Source organism: Ambystoma mexicanum, chromosome 3p, assembly GCF_040938575.1.
Source record: "Ambystoma mexicanum isolate Mex_15411 chromosome 3p, UKY_AmexF1_1, whole genome shotgun sequence".
In the NCBI taxonomy this organism is placed as follows: domain Eukaryota; kingdom Metazoa; phylum Chordata; class Amphibia; order Caudata; family Ambystomatidae; genus Ambystoma; species Ambystoma mexicanum.
Window position 1 is genome coordinate 340517971 of NC_090925.1, and position 19357 is coordinate 340537327.

Below are 19357 nucleotides of genomic sequence, written 5' to 3' on the forward strand. Positions count from 1 at the left end.
GTTATTTATAGCACTTAATACCCAGAGGTTTCTAAGCGCTGACCCGGGGATCGAACCTATGTTGCTCTGTGCCGTCTTGCTTCCAAGGCGAGCACGTTGCCACTGAGCTATCCTCCGAAGATAAACCTCTTCTCTTGCACCCACACAGAATGAGGAGGGGAGACTGGGGACACTGTAAGATCAATTACACATAGATTCCACTAGATCCCATTGCTGGCATATGGGATTTCTTTAGGCCTACTGAACTGCTATGGTGGGACATCCGTCTGATTCCATTAGTGTCTTTGAGCAGGCTGTCAGTGTCTAATGTTTTCAGATGGAATTTTCATGGAACCAGTAGAATTTCCTTTGCTTGTTCTACTGAACTTATGAAGCCCAAAGCCCAGTGCCTCGTGTTTAAAACGGATCAATCAGAAACCATTTGTAATTGGTGAACTGGAATTTTCACCTATGAGTGCGATCGGGCGGGGTCATAGAGACAGAAGATGGACTAGGGCAGGGGGTACAGCCCTCTCTTTTTCATTCCTGGCAGGTAGCCAATATTATGCAGTCTCTCTCTCTCTCTCTCTCCCTCCCCCTCTCCTTCTCTCTCCCCCTCTATTTCTCCCCTTCTCTCTCTCTCTTTCTCTCTCCCCCCTCTCTCGCCCCTTCTTTCTCTCTCTTTTTCTCTCTCTCTCTGCCCCCCTCTCTCTCTCTACCCCCTGTCTCTCTCCCCTTCTTTCTCTCTCTCTCCCCCTCTCTACCCTTCTTTCTCTCGTTCTCTCTCTCTCTCTCTCTCTCTCTACCCCTTCTCTCACCCCATTCTGTTTCTCTCTCTTTCTCTGTCTCTCTCTCTCTCTCCCCTCTCTCTCTCTGTCTCTCTCTCTCCCTCCTTTCTCTCTCCCGTTCTCTCAGTCTCTCGCTCTCTCTCTGTCCCTTGCTCTCTCGTCCTTTCTCTCTCCCTCTCCCCCTTTCGCTCCCCCTCTCTCCCCTTCTTTCTCTCTCCCTCTCTCCCCACCTTTCTATCTCCCCTTCTTTCCCTCTCTCTTCCTCTCTATTTCTCCCCCTCCTTATCTCCCCTTCTTTCTTTCTCTCTTCCTCTCTCTCTCTCCCCTTCTCTCTCTTCTTTCTCTCTCCGCTCCTCTCTCCGTCTCCCCTTCTCTCTCCCCCTTCTTTCTCGATCTCTTCTCTTCTTTCTCTCTCCGTTCCTCTCTCCGTCTCCCTTTCTCTCTCCCCCTTCTTTCTCGATCTCTGTCTCCCCCCTCTCTATGCCTTGTTTTCTCTGCTGCTGTGCAGTCTACATACAGCAGTTCACCACTCGTGTCTCTTGCTCCTTGCAGGTCTCTGCCGCTGCTCGGTGCCCTGTCTCTGGCTGGCACAGGGTTTGGGGCCTACAACATGGTAACAGCTGTGCTGAGCCCCTGCCCGTTCCTGAACCACTCGGACTGGGGTGTCGCTCTCATTGTAAGTATCCAAGACCCCCCCTCATAATTCCAAACCTGCAACAACTCAGTCATTGCCAGGCTTACCCACCCTCCTGCACCACCACCAAGAAGCTGCCGTGGCTCTCTACCATCAGAGTGATCAACAAACACAACCTGCTATGCCATGAACTGCTACCACAAATGCGATGGGTGGAAGGTTTTGAATTCATCTGAACCACTAGCCATGATCTAGGGTCACCTGGATGAGGGTTTCTAACCAAAGAGACACCTCCACCAGGGATCTGATGTGCTATGTTATGTTATTTGGCTTTTATACTGCACCACATCACCACAGTGGTAGTTTCAGTGGAGTGGCGCACTGCGCCCCCGCCAGGCGCATCCACACCTTAGTCTGCCCGAGGAAAGAAAAGGAGGAAAGGGAAGATAAGAGGAAGGGGAAAGCTGGACATGGATGCTTCAAGCAGCAAAGGGAGGGATGGATGCACCGGGGGGAGAAGGGTTTGGGATGGCATGGGTTTATGTGCTAGTCCTCTTAGGTGGGACCAGAGCTCTGCTAAAGGGAAGAGGAGGTGTCCTTAAGTGTTCTGCCAACTGGGATGCGTTTCCAAGGCATATTTCGCGAGAATTGTAAGTTAGTATGCAATGTAACGCTGGATGCATGAGGGCTTGATAGAAGCTTTGTGACTTATTTGCCTGGCCACCTCTATGTGTTGCACCCCAGGTGAAACTCCAGAATGTTAATTCCGGGGCAGCCAATCCTGAGCTAAGAATGGCATGACGAATAGAATGTGTATGAAGAGGAATGATGTTAGTAACACAAGGTAAGGGAACGGAGTGCAATAACTAATACAGAAACATTGAAAAGGCCTGGCCCCTTCATGTCAACAATATTATTATTAAGAGATTATGATACTGGCAGTAGCCGTGCCGGTAGCCCGCGAATGGCCAATTACCGGGTCATTATGGCCTTGCCAGATCCGGTATTTATCCATACGCCGGCACCACAAAATATTCTTCCCCATTCCCGCTAAGCCCTATGGGGCTCAATGGGAATGGGGAGGTCGGATGCACCGGCACCATTCATGAATCATGCCGGTGCATACGACGAGTGGTGCTCGCCAGGTCATATCTGGCAGGCAGAAAGGCACCAGTGAGCACAACTCGTAGGTTGCCAGTCCGGTAGTAACGGTGCTGGTAGTTTACCGGCGCCGTTACTACCGGACCGGCAACCTTATAATGAGTCCCAATTGTTTTGTGTCAGGTCATGCAAGACATTATTTGAGTTCCCGGTGGGCCCGTGTGGTGGTACCTTACTTGTGAGGAGGCCTTTAAAGCATGGTAACACTCGCCAACCTGTAGTAAGAATGTCTAGCATAAGATCCCAACGCAGTCTGTCTTCATTACTCTGTGTGAAAAGAGGATGCAGATGTGAGACACACACAGTAGGGGGGGGTAGGGGCCAGGTGCCTGTCCTCCTGTGGGCAGTGGCATTCTGGACCGCGTTTCAATGAACTGGTGATGAGTGCGTGGCTCAGGGTCTTTAGTTTAGGGTCGGTCAGGCATGTAAGCCTTCCAAAATGCTATTGTGAGCCTGGGTGTTTTGAAACCACGCACACGTGAGCAGGAGAGCAGCCCCCCGTCTCTTGCACCCTAGCCCGTTCCATAGAAAGGACAGCTGGGAGCAAGTACGGGCCTTTTTTGATGAGGATGAGTCTTGAACTGTGGCTCCTGGACCGGGCATCCTGGGAGTTCTTGGGGTCTGCTAGGAACCTTAAGGGCATGGTTGTAGTTATGTGGGAGCAGGATTCCTCTAGGGCTGAGAGGCGGGTCTCTTCTGGGAGTTCATCTGCATAGACCAGCCTTGTTGCGCCTTCTCAGCCTGGGCTGCAGTTACATTTTCCTACTAACAGAGGGTAGCATGGGGCTCTTACCACTGACACGGTTATATGGTCTGCATGGCAGCTTATGTTTTCAGGTCTACTTTGGACGTTCTGGCCCTTTTCTTGAACTGAGTGCCAGTCACGGGTATTATTTCATTTTTTGGTCTCTTGTGGCGTACTAGCTGCCACTATAGGCTGCATAAAAAAACACGTTATATTTGACTTCAATGTGAAATTAAATAACAAAGCACAACATACAACAACCTTACACGATACAGCTTAATCAGCGTGTATAACAAAACCGTCCCCAAGCCCACAAAGTGAAGGGGTGAATTAATAAACAAATGAAAAATTAGCAAAGCTCCCTTAAAAACCAAAACATTACAATTCGGTTACGCAATCGTAATTGGGAAGGGAGCATTAAAGAAATAAAAGTAAAAACCAAAGGGTGGAATAGGGTTACATTTAGATGCAGCGAGGGAGGAATTGGAAATTCAAATAGGTGTGTGTGCGGGGTTTGGGCCCCCCACCTCAAAGCAAACGCAGAGTGTACATCAGAAGCATAAATTCAAGTTAAACGTCTAAACATTATTACATTGCTAAAACGCTGCCTTCAGTATCTCTTGTAAGGTATGCTCAGGCCTTTAAGTGGACCAGGTCCCCCTGGGTCGCGGACCCCGCACAGCTACCAACTCCTCCCAATACGGGCCCTTACCCCACATTTCAGCCACGAATGGCCATCTCTGAGCTCAGCAATGGTGCCTGCCCCAGGCTACTGCAGATTAGCTATCAAGGAAGCAGTGGGGTTCAGGGGGCCAGCACACCAAGACAAACACAACAATGGATAGCGCCAAAAGTTAATTTTCAAATTTGCACGGCTCAGTTCTGCACTTTAGCTCAAGCATTCCTTAGGTTGCGTGAGCGAAGGCAAAGGAAAAAACACAAATAGAGCCTGGCATCGAAGGATTAATGTTTGCAAGATTGTTCCGTCCCCGTGTGTGCGCCTCATGATTATTTCTTTAGTGTTACCTCATCATCTGAGCTCTTCTCTTGGCCCTTTCGGGAAGAGCTGGTCACACTCCAGCGGTTTCACAGAGAGTTGCTGTATTATTTAACAGTTCAGTGGGGCTCTGGTCATTGTCATGAATATGAGGGAGGCTTTGGGTCATCGTTACTTTTGGTTACCGCGTTGCACGTTAGTGCCACCTAAAAGCCAAAACTATTGGCAAAAGAGTGCGGGTAGGAAGGTGATGGCACGTGAGGGGCAGCATGTGCTTTTTGTTTTGGTTTTTACCCACTCATTGATCACCCCATGGTCATGCAAATCTCAATGGCCATCATACCCATCCACTACCCACTTCACCTGCCAAAAACACCCTTTTCTGGGCGCTCTTTGAACTAGCTCTTCTCAAAGGTAATTTATTAATTGCAGCTGTAAATCAGCTCCAGGTGGAATAAATGCCTTAACCAAGTGTCCCTTTAGCCACTTGGTGGTTTGTCAGCTATGTGTTTATCCTCCATCTGTTACTTGCACTGAATTCCTATTAAAAACAAGCACTGGCAAACCAACAGTTTGGGCTTTTGATTAGGTATGGGATAGGCGTTTGCTAGGCACTATTATCATATGCCCAGGTAATCCCACCATTTGCCAGCTGTTGCAATCCTAGCCCCAGGTAGTACCATGATGCCAGTGCCTGGCAAATGCCTATTCCATACCTACACAAAACCCAAAACTGTTGGCTTTGCTAATTATTTTTATCAATATTGAAGAGAGGTGGAACCTATGGGCCCGATTCAGGGAATAATCTGCACTGAAAGTATGGTACTTGCGCACAAATTTGCGCGCAAGTCCCCGTTTGTCGATTCATGGAAAACAATGCGCTGGGCTTACCCGGGACTTACGAGGAATCCGCCACGGTCCACCACGTCACTGTGACTCGTCGAACGCCTTGCGCGAGACTCCAAGAGTAGGGTGGGCCGGGCCTGCACAGCCACCCAAAGGAGCGGAACACGCGGAATGAGGAAGAACAAGCGAAAATGTGGGGCGTTAAGAGGAACGTTCCACCGCCCATACGCGTGCAAAACAAATGTATTCATGGAATTGAACAGGGAACGCCGCTTTGCAAAAAAGCAAGCGCAAATCCCAAAACAACTATGCCAAATGATAGCAGGCGTAAACATCAACGCGCACACCAAAAATGCATAACACGCACGCACAACAAACGCACGGATAAAGCCACGATGAATGCACCATTTGATGCAGCAATCATCATCGGACACCGCAGGAGGAGGACAGCAAGGGCCCGGATCTTCCACCCACGGACTAGCCTTTTTGGGATGCCTGATGACTAGGTATGTGGCAGGCATAGGCCCCCCCCATACCATCCTAGAACTGGTCAGGGAGTGGGAAAATGGCCTCACATCACCCACCAAGCACTGAGCCCCTTGCTGAAGGTGCTCACTGCTCTGCATTGTTTGTCCGACCACTGGGTCATTCTAGCAGACCACCACCATTGTAGGTGGCATCTCCCAGGCCACGAAGTCTCACTGCTTACACCAGGTGTTGGCAATCATAACTGTACGTCCTTCTGTCTGCTGAATATCTATATGCCCAGAATACCGGCAGAAAGGCAAGCAGTGGTCCAGGATTTGTCTGGGGTGGCGCAGTTTCCAAAAGTGCTAGGTGCTATTGATTACACCCATGTTGCTCTACATCCACCTAGAGCAACAGAGCACATCTTCCGCAACCGGAAATATTGGCACTCCATCAATTTTCAGGTTGTGTGTGATGCCAAGGGCATAATTACTGAAGTGTATGCTAACTATCCTGGTAGGACACATGAAGGGTACATCTTCAGGATGTCCCCACTACACCGGGCCATGGAAGCTGGGAAGCATGGCAACACATGGCTCATTGGTGAGTAAGAATGGCCATGCATATGCATGCATGTTGCTGACAGACCAATAGACACTGTCAACAAATGACAATGACAACCATTCTCACATCTACAGGGGACAGTGCCTACCCTCTGAGTAAATACATGATGACGCCCATACACAACCCCAATACAAACCCAACACACCTGCCGAGGTAAGGTACAACACTGCCCATATTGCACCTTGGGGCATAGTGGAGCACACATTCGGAATGCTAAAGTCATGTTTCTGCCTCCTTGACCGCTCTGGTGGTGTGTTGCTATATGCACCATTAGTAGTCTGCAGGATCATTGTGGCAGCATGTGTCCTGCACAATGTTGCAACATGGCGTGGCGTACCAGTGGACATGGTGGTGGCACACCATCCACACCCACAGGCACACCGCTTGCGTATGGCTGGGCAAAGGGCACGCAGAGAGGCTGCATGTACCCAGCTTGTGCAATCTTTTTTCACCTAAAATCTTCTCCTGTGGAGTGCACACTATCCAGCAAAATCCCAGGTGCCATGCAATGATGACAATGGGCCAATCCAGTGTGCCCACAAAACCACCCTGAGAAATTGCCCTTGGAAGTGCAAATTTGTGTGCATCCATTTGAACTAAACAGACATTCTATTTTGTGTTTCAAAAAGAAACACATTGAAGAGGGGGGAAACCACTACCACCATGCCAACCATTCAATGAAATCACCCCTTTGTCACTAAAACCATCCCATATGACTAACTAACATAACTATCAAATGTGTATGCTGCGATAAATCTTGAACAATTTCAAACATCATGCCTGAGCTGCAAGCCATACATGGCCTCCAAAAGTAACATTTCCACAAAATCCAAGAAGCACAATGGCATATTGATGCACACATGTCCTAGAATGTGCATGATGCGCACACACATGTCCCTATTGTGGGGTGCTGAAAAGCAGTGCAGTAACGATCCACATGTAACAGAATCTGGCAACATGAACACAATAAACCCCATCCCAAAATAACAAATGACAAAGAGGTAACTGACAATTGTGACAAAGATGGTGACACACCAGAATGGCCACATACAGCAATGCAGCAACTAATGTAGCCATTCCATAAGGATCAAGATACATGCACATCTTACCTGTCTCCTGGGCATGCAGCCGACAGTCAAAATTCATCCAAGGAAATAGTCATCATTCCCTGACAGAAGGATCTGCAGACAATGAAAAAAATGAAACAGTGTGCAGCCAACACATCCATGCACCCAAAAACCCAAAACCCAAATGCCCCCCTCAGTGACCTACAACACAAGCAAACAACAATTCACAAGACAACGATCAACATGTGCCCCAGCACGCATGCAGAAACACCAGCACACTGCATGCAACTCAAAGACAAAAACACACACGCTGAGAAACAACAACCCCCACACAGCCTGACCCCTGAATGACATGCAGCAAATGTGCATGTCACATATCCCTATTCCCAAGCTGATGGCACATACACAACACACAAACACACGTATCAGTCAACATGCTGCATGACAATGAGAAGACATCAGATATGCAGATAATTGAGCCATCAAAAAAGCATGGACACCCAATACAAGCAATGACATGACAAGGCATGCCACCACCAGCGTAGTATTGGGACAGTGCAGTGAACACAGTCATTGGAGCTCATGATGCAAAGCACAAGAAGGCCACTACACAAATACTCACCTCTTGCACTCCAGGCAGGTCCATGCTTGAGGCAGCATTTCACAGAGGCCGATGTCAGACTGGAAGGCTGGTCACAGAGGCAACTGCCATGGAAGACATAAGCAAACATGTCCAAGCAATGCGATACTGCAAGCAAGGATAAATGCACACAAAAGGGAGGATGCAATGGAAAAGTGCAAGGTCAATGCACACTTCATTGTGACAGCATGCAATTGGCCAAATTGTGCATTCAATTCAATGCCTCTGTACCATGCACCCAGCTGCGGTCAACTTGAAGCTGCAAACACCATGGTGCAGCATGCATGAGACATGCATGTGAAAACACCAACACTGCACAATGTAGTGTGCCGGTTCACAACATAGCATCGAAAAAAGGGCATCAATGGTTCCCTGGTTGTGGATCGTAACTGGGGCTGCACACCATAATTGGGGAACCCTGACCAACAGAGGCCAAATGTGCCATCAAAACATTACCCCACAAACATTGCAATGGATGTGAAGTTTCACTCAGTACACATGTGCAAAGTGCAAAGAGACACACACTAGCACAACCATCAACGCCTGTCACAGGCCACAAACAGCTGGCCCTGCCACACACTCCCAACCACCCAAGAGAGGCCCACACAGTTGGAACACCCACAATTAGGAATCTAAAGCCTGTGGCCCCACCAATCCATAGAGACAACACCATGCCCATACCTATGACCAGAACCACACCAGGTGACACATGCACCCATTAAGTAGTACTAGTGCCCCACAAGACAAGCACACAGTGCAAGACTCCCAGCCAAACACCACACAAGTGTCTGCAAATGCCCTTCACTTACCTGCACAGGGTACCCACCTGCCTTGCATACGATGCAACCCACCGAGAGACACATATCCTACATGCAGTGCCACGCATAGTAACAACAGAAAGAACATGCACATACATCACAACACATAAATGGAGCATGGACATATGCTGAGACCACCCACTGTAGAAGGACCACAGGGTGCAAGAGGGTGACAAGACACAGATTGTGATCTGCTCACGAGTGCAGCATAGCACAACAAAGAGAGAGAGTGACAGTGAGAGGGAAGGCCAAGTTAAAAACACATCAAGGAGTACACAGCCTGGATTGGAGATGGCCAGTGACATGCACTACACCACAGTAGGTGCGGGCATAGCTGAGTTGAATCGAGGGAGGAAGATAGTGACATGAGTACCACTTAAAAAACCATTCTGGCATGCTAGCATGCAAAGCACATATATATCGGAAACTTCCACATGCAGCAAACACGGGGAACAATGACGCATGCTGAACATGCAAGACAGTGCTCATGCTTACCCGCTAACTTAGCCGGCAAGGTGTGAATCCCGCATCACCTTCACCGGGAACTGAGCCTCGGAATTAGTGACAGGAGGACCGGTGCCTGGTGGAGGGCATGGGGAGCATAGACGTCAAAGAGTGCAGGGTGTCTCAACCGAGACAGAAGTCACCGCCTCATTACGATTACTGAAACAACATGGGACAGGACATTACAACAGGTATAGTTAAGTACCATTCACACAGCCCACATGTGTCGGGATACACTGATTCCATAGTTACCTGCACATGCCATCCTGAGCACCACCATGCAAAGATGCAAGTTGACCCCACTCTGCATGCCTGCATATCCACCACTGCAAACGTCATTGCCTTGAGAGGGCAACTGCATGACTCAAGTAAAAAATAAAACGCTATCAAATAAAAACAAACCAGGAAAGGGCAACTCAAAAATAACATGCCAACATCCAGGCCTGCGGTCTACAAAATGGACAGGGGGTTGGGGAGTCCACTTAGGAGGGGGGAGGGACAGGGTGCATTTCAACACCCACATGGATGGACGTCCCCCAGAAATATTCCCCTCCATGTGCTTACGGACTGCACAGCTACGGTGGACCGAGAAGCATGTCTGTGCTGGCACCCCCATCCTGCACTGAATCTGCAGGTGTAAGTGGTGCTGCAGGCTGACCACACAGTGCCCTGGCCTGGTCCTCAGTGGCAGCTCCATGCGTGACCCTGATGAATGCACCAGCAGACTGAGGGCTTGGAGGTCACTATGCACAATCTCACGGGTTGCACAGAGTTCCTGCAAGATTGTCTGCCTCAATACTAACACCTCCTGGTGGAACAGTCTTCTGGGGGCTACATGTTCCTCATGGAGTGCAGCCCTGTGGGCCAACAACTCACGCCTAAGGGCAATCCTGTGTGCCCGACCCTCTGCAAGCAGGGATGCCTGCAGACACTGCAGATCTGCCCGTCGGCCCCTGATGTTGGCTTCCATGCGCAGCCTGTGGGAGCGGCATGTGGACCGCATAACCTGCAGCTGTTGCTCCACCTGTGTTGCTGGGGGGGATCATGGAAGTGGCCACCCTATCCATGCCCTCAGCCAAACTCTCAAAGGCAGCACCCTGTCAGTGTGCGGAAAACATCTGCTGCTCCCATTCTGTCTGCCCAGCATGCACATGCCCCCCACATGTGCTGGGCCCACACCTGCCTGTTGCAAGGGAGTATAGCCCTTGCTGTGGTGCCCCTGTACTTGGCTGCAGGTTTGCAACACTCCCTTGGACATCTGTCCCAGGACCAGAAACGAATACATGGGTGGGTGGCCGTGCAGCCGTAACCACCACAGATGGGCATGCTACCACTAACTGGCCCTGTGAAGGCCCCTGAACCACTGCAGACTCAAGGCCCAAACTGTTCTACCCATTGGTGCACTCACCTCCACCAGCATTGAAGACTGCACATCCGGTTCAGCATCAGAGCCAGTTGAGTAGTCAGAAGTGTCTGTAGCATGGCTCAGGGTGGTCTGGAGTGGGTTCTCACGGTCTGCCACATCACGTTCTCCACTGGTGGTCTGAAGCACCACAGACTCTTCTTCATCTTCCTCCTCCTCCGCATCTGGTGCATCCTTTCCTGTACATGGACAGAAAAAGACATGTGGAGTCATGTACAACGTGTCTACAGTAAACATGTGTATCACATTGCTGTCATGCAACAAAATGCAGGGCATGTTGCCATAAGAAATACAGCATTCACACACTATGGACAACAAGCTATCTGAACATGGCATATGCAGACTGGCAACAACATTCCCTGCTCAGGGCCATGCTGGCAATGGACACATTGCCAACCAGCATGGTCGTTAAGAAGCACATTATGGCCCTTGATAACGCAAACTATTGACAAATACCAGTGAAATAGGCATGGGCATGTGCCTCTGTGATGTGCAATATCATCACATGGCAACAGGCAGACACACATATCCACATCCAAGTCTGCATCCATCACAAGCCACACCAGTGTTGTCTTGGTACAGAGACTGTACACAATGGGAACATGCCGTAAGTCTGGCAAAAAGAATATAGTCACAGGTGATATATGGCTGGAAGAATACAACCTAGGCAAGATCTGTGAAGTGGAGAGAGTACGTCAATGGGGTTGTAGATAGGAACAAGGTACAGTGACCCACAAGAGGAGCGGGCATGGATCCATGGAGTGTGGGCTGAGTGTGGGAGGGTAACAGGGAGCAGGCCTCACAATGATTTGCCTCAGGAGTCATTGCCATTGGGGCAGCAGGGATGTGAACAGTCTGCACATATGCACACTCACTCAGGGCACGCCATAAGGCATGTTGGGTGTCAGCTTGGATGTTCTATGTGGCATGGCAGCACATACGCACATGTGTGAACATAGATTTAATATCCTGCATGGCATGAAGTGTAACTAGGATTTCAGGCACATGCACATGTCTAGCAGAGCAGAGTCACTCAAATCAAGGATGCATCAAACAACTGTGCACGTTGTGGTATAATGTTACAGATGTTGGAGGTATGCTAGCGGGGGATGGGTACTGTCACACTGACCTGTTCAACTGATGTACAACACATGGTTTGTATCCACTCTTGTGTACACTGGACAGGTGTTAGAACACCACATGACATGGTTCACTCGGGGCAGTCATTCCAATGCAGCCCGATGTGCACCACAATTACACATCTTGGGGATGCAATACTTCACATACTCAGGATGCACAATGTTGGTCACTCACTGGACGTGTCCTCGTTATTTTCCAGGCCTCCCACACCTTGCACCTGCACCAGTAGAATTAATTGGCTCATAGCCTCATCATGCTCGCTCAGCTCCTCCTCCTCTGGTGACACCCCTCCAGTTGTCAGAGCAGAGGCAAGGTTGGCACGCAGCTTGGATTTGGTGCGACGGGTGAGATCATTCCAGTGTGTCACTACCTGTCCAGCAGTGTGCTTCTCAAACCCTAAGGCGTTGATCTTATCCGTGACATGCTGCCAATGCACCATACGCTGAGCAGTTGTATGTGTGCTCCCCGGATGCTGGCACATGTCACGGTGGTGAATGGTCACGTAGTCATGAGGATCTGGAGTTCTTCATCATGGAAGTTCTTCTTCATCAATGTGCCCGTGTCCTGTACCATGTCATGGGGTTGAGCCTGTTCCTGCTGTGCAGGCTTTGCCTTCTTGCCACGACGTGTTGGTGCCACCCCTGTGTGCCTGGGACCACTTTGGGGTCCAGATACTGGACCACAAGTGGCCTGGAGCATGGCATGACCCCCTGGGGCTGCTTCCACAGCAGATCCCTTATCCTTTTGGGCTGGGACAGCTGCTTCCATAGCATGCCCTGGACCCTTGGGGCTGGGATAGCTATTTCCACAGCACGTCCCTGAGCCCGGCCCCATCTGCCCCCTTTCCCTCTTGAGGCCTTTCCATTCATGTTCGAGGTGTAACGGAAATATGGACAGTACACCAAGTAATTGTCCTGGGCAATATTAGTGAGGGGGTAGTCTACATGATGGAAAACGTAGTTCTGTGGTCCAGCAAGGCTCAAATGTACCCCAGGTGTGGATATTATGGTATGCGTAATGCACAGGCACCCCGCAAAAAGAATAATACCAGGATAGCTTCCGAAATAAGAAAAATGCAGTACGCGATACGCAGTGGCACCCAGCAACATTAAAAAAGCATACGCGAACCCAGGAAAGCTACCAGAAAGGTACGAACAGTGGTACATGATAATAAAAGTAGATGCGCTTATGCACGGAGCCAAATCCCCCACCAAAATAAGAAGTTTGTACGGTCTCTGAAGTGAACGGATTGCGTGGCACCCCAAAATATGCAGTACTCCACTCGTCTGTCTCCTCCCCTTTGCACCCATGTTCAGAGTTGCTTCCACACGTACTCATGTATTCCCAAATATGGCATGCTCAAAGCCTGCGTGCAGCGCGTGTCACGTAATTTACGCACTGAGGGCCTTTCCTCTGATTTCACATGTCCATGCTTTTCTCAGTTTTTGCGCAAAATGTCCCTTTCATCTGTTCGCGGTTGACATCATTGCGAGACACAGAAGACCCATGCTCATGCCTACGTGCCATTTTACCTGCCTATGCTGCCTCCAATTTTGCCATCTGCTGCTTCCTGTACAGTGTGTGTGCCTGCTGCCCACCTGCACTACGTTTGGAGTGCCTGCTGTCCAGCCATTACCTATGCTCCTATCTCCGGCCCTGTGACCACCTCAACTGCTTTGTTGGACTCCCACCGTGCCACTCCACCACCACCACTCCACAGCCCATCTCCAGGACCACCTTGCCCACCCCCACCTGCCTCAAGGGTTGCTAGGTCTGCACCATCTTCCTCAGACCAGAGCGGCAACCCAATTGCAGCAAGGCAGAGAGCTGTCAACTTCAACACCAGAGAAGTTGAAATCCTGATGGCGAATGTCCTGGAGCATTACGATGCTCTCTTCAACCATGTGATGCAATGCGGCAAGGAAGGTCATCAGGAGATCTGGGATGGGATCTGAATGCCATGAACGCAGAGAGGGTGGCAGTCTTCTCCTTCAAGACCCTGCACAAGCGCTGGGAGGATCTTAAATCCTGGACCCACGGCAAGGCTATGCAATTCATCCAGGCCGTTGCTACCGCAGAGGGGCACCGTGCGCACAGGTGCCGGATGTCAGGGAAAAACATGCAGGTCCTGGAGAGGTGTTACCCAGCACTGCACACCTAGGTCTACGAAGTACGCCAACGTCTGGAGTCGACTGGTGAGTAGCCATGTACTGCACTGCTCTATGGTGCATGTGCATGTACCAGTATGTTGGGAGTGACCCCCTTAGCCTTGCAGCAAGTATGCTTTTGAGACGGATGTCTGCATGCATGCCCCAGACATTGCTCTCCATGTGTGCATTGAGACATCTTTGGATTTTAAATGTGCTCTTACTTGCATTGTGTGTTGTAGTGCTGTCTTACAGACCGTGCACATGCAATGTTACGTGTGTCTGCAACGTTTCAGGATGGCAACTGTGCCAGTTGATGTTGTGTTGTCCACGTCATGTGCATGCAAGATGCTTATGTGTATGTGCCCAAAAAGGAAATCTGTGACTGTGCATCACTCACGCCTGGATGCAATACGTGCATTTGAATGTCTGGCTTGATCCAGTGCAGTTCACAGGACTATGATGTGATTATTTAGATGTAGGTTTCCTTTTTTATTTATTATTTTCCCCGGACTTGACAGACTTTCCTTGCAAGTTTTTCATGTATATAGCTAGTTAGTCATGGGGTTTTATTTCTTTACTTATTTTACCCTGGACTGCTTTGACCTTCATTCCCCGTTTTAATTGTAATTATTTATATGCAATACATATTTGATTTTGTCGTGGCAATGCTTGGGCCCTCTGAGTTGATGTGTGTGCATGACCTGTGTATGTGCTTGTTGCTATGGCGTGCTCACATGTGTGTATAGCATATGCAATAGACTGGTTGTGACAGTGGCATGTAGTTTGATGTGATTGTGTGGAGTGATGGCCAGGCAGTTGTCTGCATGGATGTGGTTTGCATGTCCATGTGTATGGGTGTGGAGGCTTATGGTTGTTCCCTTGACAAGTCATGTTCTTGTGAATGTTGGTGATGCCACTCTGCCTTTGGTGCAGTACACCGATGTTGCTGTTCTTTGTCTCCTTTTCCACAGTTGCATCTGATGAAGAGGCCGGAAGCAGTGCTGCGGAGCAGGGGTGCAGGAATGCTTCCATCAAACAGAGGCGCAGACCACGGCCACGCACCCGTGACAGCTCATCTTTGGGGAGCGATGTGGCTGGGGTAGCACCGGTGACAATCGGGCATGGATGCTTGGGGTAAGTCCAAGAAGGTGAAGGTGGGAGTGGACTCAGCAGCAGGTGGGCCAGGTGATGCCACACAGGAGCCATCCATAGCGGAATACCTCCTGGAGTCATCCAAGTTGACGGAGGCGGAGATGGAGGAGGTGGCCGTTGCAGCCCAGCCAATGGGGTCAGGTGGGGTCAGGTGGGGGTGTTGAAGTGGGCGTGTGTACTGCAGTCCTGTCCAAGGGGCATGAGGCTGTGCAGCCCACCGTGTAGGTGCCTGTGCAAAATCCTGTCCCTGGGCCATCGAGTGCAGCAGTGTGCGCAAAATAGTCATGTACTCTGGGAGGACACAGCTTACCAGCGCTGCCCTCCCCTGTCATGTGTAGCTGACACCTGACAGCCATGGGTACATCAAAAGCCTTTGGCCGTGGGCAGCCTGATTAGAATTTCAAGGCCCCATGGATTTGCATCTCCATTGTCAAACCTAGCTGTTGGTGGCGAACACTAAAGCATGTTAATTAGCAGGCCTCAGGGAAGGCCTGTGTGCAGGAAGTGACAATGGAGACCAGACGCCGACAACTCTTTGTAATGCAATGTGTCAACTTGGTACTAATACCACTCCTTGGTATGAAAGGGCAGTGAATGTCTTGTCTGGATGCACTCCTTTCAGAGCAAAGGAGTATGTGAATTGCAGGAGACGAAAGTCTGCCTGCAACCCAATACTTCAAAGGAGGCCCATGTTGTGATCAAGCTCTGCATAGGGCTCAGTTAATTAGGGAGACACTTTGATGTACAGCAGAAAGGAAGATGGGTGGCATTTAGAAGTATATGTTGTCATCCTTCCCCTGTCTGTTGCCATGTGCCCTGGTTCTGACCTGAAGCATCACTGAAGATTGCTAGTGGATACCCAGGATTGGCTCCCTTAAGTTAGGCTGGGCCTACACCAATCCCTCGGCCCAGTTTGGCTTTAAAAGAGGGCTGAGACCCTCACTGATCAGATCGTCTGAAGACTTTGCAAGGAGTAAGAAGAAGGACTTATTTGGACCCGAGCTGAAGGTACAGTCTACCTTACATCTTCTGCCAGTGAAGGAAGGCCAGGAGTGCCAAGAGGGAAGCAAGATCCCTCCCCCCTCCCCTAAACATCTTCCAGGGAACAGAGGGTGATAACGGACTCAGAAGACCCGTTCAGCAGCTCCAGAACTGGTACCCAGCCAGCACACAGCATGCCCTGCTAGGTTCTGACAGCAAGCTTCCTAGGTGGGAAGTGCTGGAGAATCTCTGGACAAAGGACAAGGCTGTTGCCTGCTAACACCCCCCTGAGCTTTGGCCCGTCCGCCTTGAAAGGACACGAGCCCTGCGAATAAGCTAAGAAGAGTGCCACACAAGCATCATCCAGCGTCCATCTTTTTAAGGACAATTTCGAGACAGTCGAGTCCTCGAAACGCAACCGGCAGCACCGCTGACTGTTGTCATGCCGCAGCCGCCAGAGCCATCCAAGACGCCTCGACCAGCATTCCAGATCCACCAACCAACACAGAAACAACGATTCTTGGCCCTGAACCGCCACGCTGGTCAGCCTACAGACGTCTGTCCAGCCTCGCTTGCTGAACTGCCTGCCCCCTGGTACCAGCATCTGTCGCCGCCACTAACTGTCTCACAGGCTGCAAAGCCCCCTGGAAGTGGCTCGACGCTGTCAAGCACCAAGAACTTCTTCAACACCAGATACATTGTGGTTCTGCCACCCTGGTCCTTCTCTGAAGGCCCCTAGAGACAGTAACGTTCCCTTTTACAAAATAACGCCTTAAGATGCGCTCTTAACCTCCTGCATAAGGCTCACATCTCCACGGCCAGCAAAGAAAGCCCATTGGCTACCCATCCGCGACAGAATTAAGTTAAGAACCCTTGTCATTACGCACAAGTGCCTGTCACTGACTGCCCCACGCTACCTATCTGACAAATTCTCCAGACACAGCACTTCCAGACCGACCAGAACTCCCTATCTGCATCAATTAAAGATTCCCAAATTCAATCTAAAAACAGCAGGAGGCTCCAGCTTCCCTGTTCCTGCAGATCAATGCTGGAATCCAGTCCTCACGCGCTATTGCATATATGACTCTCACTGTACATTTCTTTGTAACTTTGAATGTATGTAACCATTTGTGTTTCACGCAACGATATGTAACTATGTTGTCCACATGATTATGCGCCCAGCTACCTGAGGGTTCGGCCATGCTCTATAAATAAACAAACTAAACTAAACTAAACGACCATTTTCCCCTTTGGTATTGAAACCAAATAACATTGAACAGTTAGACTGATTGCTTTACCATCTACCCTCCTGTCAGTATCCAGAGTGCATCCCTTTCCTTTGTGAAACTGTCTGTCCTCTGTGTTCCTTTACAGTGTGGGTTGTAATTGTAGTGTGCTAGAACTGTCTGTTGTTGTAATAATAATAAAGTAGATCGTTTTATACAACCTTGTCTTATAATTTACGTGTATTTAAATCTGTTTGGATCCCTTGTGATGTACTAGAGGTATGGGGTTGATTGATGGTTTCGAAACTGATATTCATCCCTGGACCACTAGTGCCCCGGAAGATGATTCATCACAACGCTTCATGCAGTTCATTTGTGTGTCAGCACCTTTGATAGTTCACTTTTCTGCAAGTGCATCTCTCCATTGCAAGTCATGTGTCTTGTGGCATGTATGCATGTGTGTTGTTGCTGTGATGGTTGTGGCTGGAAGGATGCACACGGGCCTGACGTGTGGGCGTGGGTCCATGTAACAGCTGTGTCTGCACTGTTTGTTTTCATTTGGTTTTAGCTGTGCAACATCACTGTGTGTTTGCCATCAGTGTGGTTGGGGTGGAGGGAGGTGGGCTCACTGTGGAGGTGTTCCATGGTCCCGTTAATGGCACTTTTGTTTGTAATTGCTGTGTTAAACCCATGTCATGCAGACAGACACACCAGCATGTGCAGTCACACACTGCCTTCTCTCATGTGTTGCTCCACCTCGGACACTGGATTGCAGTAGTGAGCCATGTATGCTCTTTCAGAGTGGCAGCACAATTCTCCAGTTTCTGTGACTCATGCACTCTCTGTCTGCCCTCTCATCACCCATGCATGGACCTGTCATGTTATTGTTTCCTGTTGGTTAATTTGACACCCCTTCCACCTAGGTCACTGATACTCAGGCAGTGACGTGCCTGGCCATTTGTGTATAGTTCATATTTATTAGTAGTTTACTTCTGTCTTGGGCACACATTCAGTTAGTGTGCTTTGATGCCTTGGCAATGTGCCATGGCCAACATGCACATGCCACTTGCCATTGCATTCACTTGTCACATGTGTATGTGGTGGGCTGGTAAAGGTCTTGAGGGGTGTGTCATCAGATGCTCCAGTCCTGGATGGATCTCCGGTGCTTGCTGTTGACCGTGTTTGCGGGAGACATATGGTGCTGGCAGACCACGGAGGTTCTCGTAAGCTGCAGACATGCAATGCACTGGTATTGTGGGAGACTGTCAGGGGGCTACCTGGGGTGATGCCCAGTCTGGAGGGGGCTGCCTGGTGGGGGTGTCACATATGAGGGGGACTGGGGGCCAGTGTCCAGTCTGGAGGGGGCTTGGGAGTGGTATCGAGCCTGGAGGGGGCTGCATGGGGGTGTCACGTGTGAGGGGGGATGTGGGGTGGTGTCCAGTTTGGAGTGGGCTGCCTGGGGACTGTCACATGTGAGCGGGGCTTGGGGTGGTATCCAATCTGGAGGGGGCCAGGGGGTGGTGTCCAGTCGGGTGGGGCCTGCCTGTGGGTGTCACAGGAGAAGGGCGGTGGGGGGGTGGTGCCCAGTCTGGAGGGGGGTGTCTCCGGTGTGGGGGGCTGTGGGTGGTATCCAGTCTGGAGGGGGCTGCCTGGGGGGTGTCACAGGTGAGGAGTCTGGGGGGGTGGTATCCAGTTTGGAGGGGGCATCACAGGTGAGAGGGGCTGGGGGGTGGTGTCCAGTCTGGAGGAGGCTGTCTGGGAGAGTGTCACAGGTGGGGGGGATTGGGGGTAGTGTCCAGTCTGGAGGGGGCTGCCTGGGGTGGTGTCACAGGTGACAGGGCTAGTGGTGGTGTCCAGTCTGGAAGGGGTTGCCTGTGGGGTGTCACAGGTGAGGGGGCTGGGGCATGGTGTCCAGTGTGGAGGGGGCTGACTGCAGGGGTGCCCCCAAGGGGTGGCCAAGGGGGGCCATGGCCACCCTTATAAAAATGCTGCCCCCCTCATCGGCCACCCTGTG

General features: G+C 50.4%; 1 protein-coding gene across 1 annotated transcript in view; it reads left to right on the forward strand.

Moving 5' to 3' along the window:
- SLC52A3 (solute carrier family 52 member 3) overlaps positions 1-19357 on the forward strand; it is a 51368-nt gene that overhangs the window by 9608 nt on the left and 22403 nt on the right. Inside the window, exon 2 of the mRNA XM_069650943.1 lies at positions 1320-1443. Within this exon, the coding sequence (XP_069507044.1) occupies positions 1320-1443 (124 nt within the window). The remainder of the gene's footprint in view (positions 1-1319; positions 1444-19357) is intronic.